This window comes from Mauremys reevesii, linkage group 13 (assembly GCF_016161935.1).
Source record: "Mauremys reevesii isolate NIE-2019 linkage group 13, ASM1616193v1, whole genome shotgun sequence".
Lineage (NCBI taxonomy): Eukaryota > Metazoa > Chordata > Testudines > Geoemydidae > Mauremys > Mauremys reevesii.
The window spans coordinates 13,392,818-13,399,127 of record NC_052635.1 but is presented as its reverse complement, the minus strand read 5'-3'; the positions used below and the strand labels follow the sequence as shown (position 1 = coordinate 13,399,127).

At 48.5% G+C, this 6,310-nt stretch overlaps 1 protein-coding gene across 2 annotated transcripts; it reads left to right on the top strand.

Moving 5' to 3' along the window:
• Positions 1–376: 376 nt before the first annotated feature.
• LOC120381185 (ribonuclease-like) lies at positions 377–5,708 on the top strand. Of its 2 annotated transcripts, none has more exons than XR_005587967.1 (3): positions 377–480; positions 4,517–4,623; positions 5,073–5,094. XR_005587967.1 is itself a non-coding variant. In XM_039499332.1 (3 exons), exons 1-3 carry the CDS (start codon positions 1,882–1,884, stop codon positions 5,511–5,513), a joined length of 570 nt encoding a protein of 189 aa, XP_039355266.1. In that variant the 5' UTR covers positions 1,856–1,881; the 3' UTR covers positions 5,514–5,708. The 2 variants fall into 2 exon arrangements, 1 of the variants encoding a protein (XP_039355266.1); XM_039499332.1 differs by lacking the exon at positions 377–480 and adding an exon at positions 1,856–1,903 and having other exon boundaries at positions 5,073–5,708.
• The last annotated feature ends 602 nt before the right edge of the window (positions 5,709–6,310 follow it).

The following is a 6,310-nucleotide window of genomic DNA, read 5'->3' as shown; positions in this document are numbered from 1 at the left end:
GCATTCAAGACCTGTTGGGTCTTACATTCTCCCTTTGCACTGGTAGCACCAGGTGTATGTGTGCTGTTACTGCCATCCTCAAATGGCCAAAGGGATTTAGATGCCCCATTTCTCACTAATTTTCACGGCATCCAAACTCTTTAGGCCCCATGCAAAATCTCAGCCTCGGTTTCATCTGAATGCATGTCTCTCTCTCTCTCTTCCTCTCTCTTCCTTCTGCAATTTCAGTAATAGGATGGGCTGAGAGATGAGAAGAAGCCTTTTCCCTCATGAGGCTGTATGTGTATTGATTGAGGCAGGACAAAACAATCAATACTAGATTAGGAAAATAGCTACATAGTCTGAAGCCAGTCAACTGCCTCTGAGTCTGCTTGAGAAAACCCCCAGAGAGGACAGTGTAAAAAAGAGCAGCCACCCAGCACGTATGCAGCATCCTCCACAGCACCACAGATGCAGAACAGGCTGTCCTGGGTGCCCCAGGTATGGCCGGTGTTAGCACAGTGAACCACACCACACCGGGATCTGTCAAGCTGGCTCCAAAGGTGGTGTGGTCCGACAGTCTGGTGCAGAGCTGCTTGTGGCATGGAGGCTGGTATGGCTGCAGGTCAGGACTGAGGGGCCCAGGACAGCTGAGGGTGGGGGAAACCCAGAGCTCCTATAGCAGGAGCTGCAGGTCAGGATTGAGGGACACCAGCGGAGCTGGGGAGGGGGAACCCAGGTCTTGGATAGCAGGGGGCGATGGGTCTGAATTGTGGTGAATTGACAGGGTTCTGAGTATGAAAATGCTGGCTGGTCTCACTCTTTTGGGTTTGTTTCATAACCAGTGATTTTTTTGTGTGCGTGGAGATTTTTTTTCTGAAAGTCAACATTTGGCATGGAACAAAGATTTTTCGAGCAGCTCCCTGCATAACCAGATGTAGCTTCTCTACATCGAATTGGAGAGCTTGCTTTTAAGTTTGCTGACAACATCATATTCATCAGAATGAGGTCTAAGATTGAATTCTTCTGCACAGTGCATAATATTTTCCTTTTTTAGAAAATTGTCATCTATAATTTTGGCACTCTGCAAAGGTCAGTTTGCTAGTGACATCTTGAGACCTTCTGCAGTCCCCCCAACTGCAATTCCTTGTGAATTTCTAGGTACATTTTCTAGCTAGATGCTTAAGGATCAACTTGTTCTGTCCTCTTGATGTAACAGAGAGAAAGTTGAAAGGGAACTTAGCCATGGTCTGTAAATATCTGCATGCTGTACGAGAGCTGAATCTGACTCCATGTGGGCAATGAAATGTACCTACCCCGTGCAGATGCATCCAGTCCTACTGCAGTTCACTGGGTTGAAGACAGTGTGAAAGGAAGTGTCACTCAGAGCCCTAGGGCAATTTGAACTCACAACACCTCAATTACCAAACCTGTATTGAACCCACTGAACTGCTCCACAACAATTCCACCCCTTCTCTCTGATCTCAGCTAGATCCAGCCCATGTGCTTAGTACTGGACACCAGTACTCTGGAGGGAACCTTCAAGCTAAGACCTCAGTGCCCAGACAGCAGTAGCGCTAGAGAAAAAACCCAGAAGAAACCAGGAGTCCTGACTCCCAGCCCCCCTTGATCAGGTCTCAAATCCCAACCAGAAGTGAGACACTGAGTTGATTAATTTAAAATTGATTAAACTGAAAAATTAGAATAGGGACCAATGTACCCCCGACACAAAACTAGAATGTTCACTACTTCAGAAGCTTTTAAGACTCCCAGTTAGCATGGTAATAACAGCTGGTGGCCTCATCCTAGCTTGGAGCTTCCAAGACCTTGGAATGCTCATGGCAATAACCACCTACCCTGTTCCTTTAGCATCTGCCAGTTTTCAGAGACTCTCACAAGTGGATGGGCATCAGGATACATGGAGGTAGGTGAGTGTGTCTGGGGATAGATGGAGAGGACAGTTTTTGTGCCAATTTCCAGTGCAACCCCTAGTCTGGATTCACCTGTACCAGTAGAATCAGAGTTCACACCAGTGTGGCTTAATCCTCACTATGGACAGCAACAATCTATGCTAGTATTATCACCTTTGTAGTGGTATTCATTGCCAAAAATAGGAAAACCCAAAACACTTGCTTTCATGAGTCGCATCTTTTCCAACCTCATGTTTGGATTTGTGTGCGGGTCTGTCTTGTGTATGTTAGACTCCTTTGCTTACCTGAGTCTTGCAAGTCTCATGTTATCTTTCTTACATGTATACTTGTGTTTTCTGGGCATGAACCTCTTGCATGTCTCCACTTCACAGACATTTGAATCTTTTGTGGGGTGTGGTTGTGTCTCCCATTTCTGTCAGTCTCAGCCTTATCTCTCTGTGATTTTGTTTCCGGTGTTGTTTGTGTTGTGTGAATAACTTAGTACATTTCTCCAAGTGTTTTTCCCCCATACCACCTTCCTTCTCATACCTAGAGCCAAGGGGGGTGGAAGCCAAAACTCCAATCCAAAATGTTCCCTCAAAAACTCCAGCCCTGGCTTCGGTCCCAAATAATTTAAACCACTCATCTGTCAATCCCCTTCTCGCTCTCTCTCTCTCTCTCATCTTGTTCTTCTCCATCCCTCTCCTTCTTTCATTATTAAAATTCTAAAGACACATTTCTTCTTCTCAGAAATAAGACAGACAGACAACAGCACCCAGAGGGAGTTCTTCTTTCTTCAGAGAATCACTCTTATCCTGCAGGGAAAAAATAATGGATCACTTAGATACCAGGCTAAGTTCCCTGTGTCAAGATCATGCCTGGTAAACAGCAGAAGTGCGGGACTGGAAATAAATGTACCAAAATTGGTGTGTGGGGAATTAGCCCTAACTGGTGACCAAAGCACTGAGGGGAGGGGCCATTGCACCCACCCCTCCCTTTTGGGGATCTTAAAAAAGGCCAGTTGATAGAAAAATTGATCAAGGAGAAGAAAGACCTGTAACAATTACTGACCGAATGGAGGGAAAGGAGTGAGCTTTACCATCATGGCTACCACCCCAGCCATCTCCTGGGAGCACAGGATCCAGCATGACACAACGGGGCCACCTCTATCCTAATCCCAAGACACGTCCGGACAAGACTGGGTGGAAAGAGGAACCCAGATCACATGGCCACCTCCACAGGCTTCTGCTAAATCCCAACCACCACCTGGCATGGGAAACTTTGCCTCCACAACATACCATGTGCCTTTTTCCCTCACAACTTTTTTTCCTCTTTCCTACCCCTCTCCTTTTTCCTTCTGTCTAAGAAGAGTTTGGCAGAGCTGGATATTTCACAGCACTGCTGTGGCCCTGTGATCAAAGAGGCAGTTAAAAGCAATGCCCTGAACACCCCAGGCTAGTACAAGTTGCTAGGTCCCAGAATGGCTGGTAAGATTGTGTGCCAGGCCTGTATTTCTCCATCTTAAAAGCTGCTAGGGAGACAAAAGCTGCATGTTCTCTCTTTGCTGTTCTCTTCCCCTCTTGTGTGTATCTATCATGTTTTGTCTTCTAGAAGAGGTTTGGACTGTAACAACCACAACGACAACAGCTCCAGCCCATTGCAACTAGCTTCTTCTCTTTTCTCCCAAAGAACATTTCATTCCATCTTTAATACCATCTAAGAGACAGTCACGCAGGGGGGCTTCTGTCAAAGAACTCTCTCCAACTAAAGGGAACAAGGGATACAGTTCAAATAAAAGCCTTCATAGTTTACATTACCAATGTTTGAGCGGTTTTCCCTTCTTTTCTTTTCTTTTCTTTTCTTTTCTTTTCGAATGAAAATTAAAAGGATTGTTAATGGTGTTTTTTCCATGGGACTGAGCAGGCTGAGGGCTTTGGATAACAAAGCCCGAACCTTGTTTAACACTAGTTAATCCTGGACAGTGAGAGGATCATGTTAACACCACCAACTCTCTAGGCCCACGAATGCCTTCTAAATTTCTACAACAGAGCCCAGGGCTGGATAGCAGGGGCTGTGTGTCAGGATTGGCTGGCACTGGCAGAGCTGTGAGTTTCTAGGCTAGGACTGGATTAGGAAGGTGCCAGTGGATCTGGACTCAAGGTGCATCTGCACAGCAAACGAAGGTGTGATTGCAGCACTGGTGGGCATTAATGCAACATAATAGCATAAATCTAGCTAGCATGGGAAACAACAGCAGTGGAAATATGGTGGCCTGGACTGCAGCACAGGCTGGTAACCAGAGTAGGTACCCAGGGTCCCTGGCGGGCTGGCACTGGGATAGCTACCCCCCAGTGATGTCTGTGCCACCTTCTCTTGTTACTCATACTAACTAGATTAAACTGGAATGGGTACATCTACCCACACTACAATCACATCTTCACTTGCTGGGGAGACACACCCTGAGATGTTTGTGTGGAGCCCGTGTCTCTAATATGACATGTTTGATGCATTCCCGCACCCAGGCCCTGCCTGCTAAGTCATTGGTTTTAATTGTCAGATTTTGGGAAATTGTTCTTACCCAATAGTTTTCTGGATTTCCCCTCCCACTCTTCCTCTTTCGTGTCCAGCTGGGCCCTATATAACCTGCTCCAAGACAGGAAAAAGGATCAGGGTGAGGTTCAGCTCCACAGAGGCTGGGATCCATCGCTCCAACGACAGCAAAGAAAGGACTTTGGTGAGTTGTAGGGAGATTCCACCAGCCGGGGGAGAGGAGAGAACAGTGTCACAAGGGTTTGCATCTGTAGGGTTTGTTTCTGGGAGGCAGCATGCTCTAGTTGTGAGAGTGGGGAATAATAGGCTGGAGGATGCAGACGGAGGGTCTGATCTCTGAGGTGATCTGTGAAGGGCCTGGCACAGTGGAGCTCTCAGTGTGTCCAGGTCTGTGAAGCACCCATCACAATGAGGCAAGGAAAATGGAAGGGACTCTGAGCAGAGTGGAGTGGATAGGCATATCAGGAAAGGTGCGGCTTTGGGGGAAGAGTGGGGTGCAATGGGATCATGGGAGGGGTGGTGGAGGCAGAGTGGGGTGGGAAAGGTAAGGGGTTGGGCGCAGGAGGTTCCATGGAGGAGGCAGATCCCCACCCTGTGCTGTCTCCATCCATATTCCCCCTTTCCCCACTGCAGGTCGATCCAAGGACAGACATAGCCATGGCTCCAAGGGGACCCTGCCCTGCACTTTTGCTGCCACTCGTCCTGCTGGCCTCCTGCCTGGTGCTGGCCAGTGGGCAGCCATGCGTTGAGCTGAACAAAATATTCCAAAGGCATCACGTTGAGTCTCCACGGACCACAGTCCCCAATCCCTCCTCCTATTGCAACACAATGATGAAGAGACGGGGATTATACTATACGGCAGTGAACACCTTCATCCACGCGCCCCCTCTATCCATCAACAGCATCTGCTTATTTGGAACACCCCGCCCAGACGGCCTACGTGAGAGCAGAGCTTTCATCCCTGTCACCACCTGCAGATATAACCCGCGGATCCGTTCCTATCGTGGAACATATGTTTCCAGGAAAATTGTCATAGGCTGCTGTAACAGGCTCCCTGTGTACTATAAGGAGTAGAAGTAGCAACCAACCTGGGCATGGCGGGAAGGGAGGGGACCCTGCTGATTCATCTACTCCCTCTCTGCCTCTCCCACACTGGGTATGGCACCTGGCTCCTCACCCACCTCTGAACACTAGTCAGATGGTTCAGGTGTGTTTTCACCCCTCACCCTCCTCTGCCCCTAGTGCCCATTATACAGTATAGCGGCCCCTTCCCAGCCCCCACCCTCTGCTGCCCATAGTGCCCATTATACAGTACAGCCACCCCTCCCCCACCCCCACCCTCTGCTGCCCCCAGTGCCCATTATACAGTACAGAGGCCCCGTCCCCGCCCCCACCCTCTGCTGCCCCCTAGTGCCCATTATACAGTACAGCCACCCCTCCCCCACCCCCACCCTCTGCTGCCCCCAGTGCCCATTATACAGTATAGCGGCCCCTCCCCCTCTGCTGCCTCTAGTGCCCATTACACAGTATGGCTGCCCCTTCCACACCTTGTACTCCATGCTGCCTACTGACCATCTAAAAACCTGCCCTTTAATGAAGAAATATCCATCAATATCACCTTTCTGCTTTTGTGCCTTCAGCCTGATAATGGATAAGCGAATATTACTCACAATTACCTGTTATTTCTCCTTGTTCTCTTCAGTTTTGAAGATTTGCCCCTTGTAAGCCATTCTCTGTGCTCCATAAAGTCTATAAAGCCTGATGCTTGCAAAGCAATCACTGTCTTTCTGTGTGAGTTTCCCAACAGGAAGACTATGAGCTACCCAACAAGCATGCTGGAAATGTGGTGCTGTTTTCCAATGAGGTTCTCC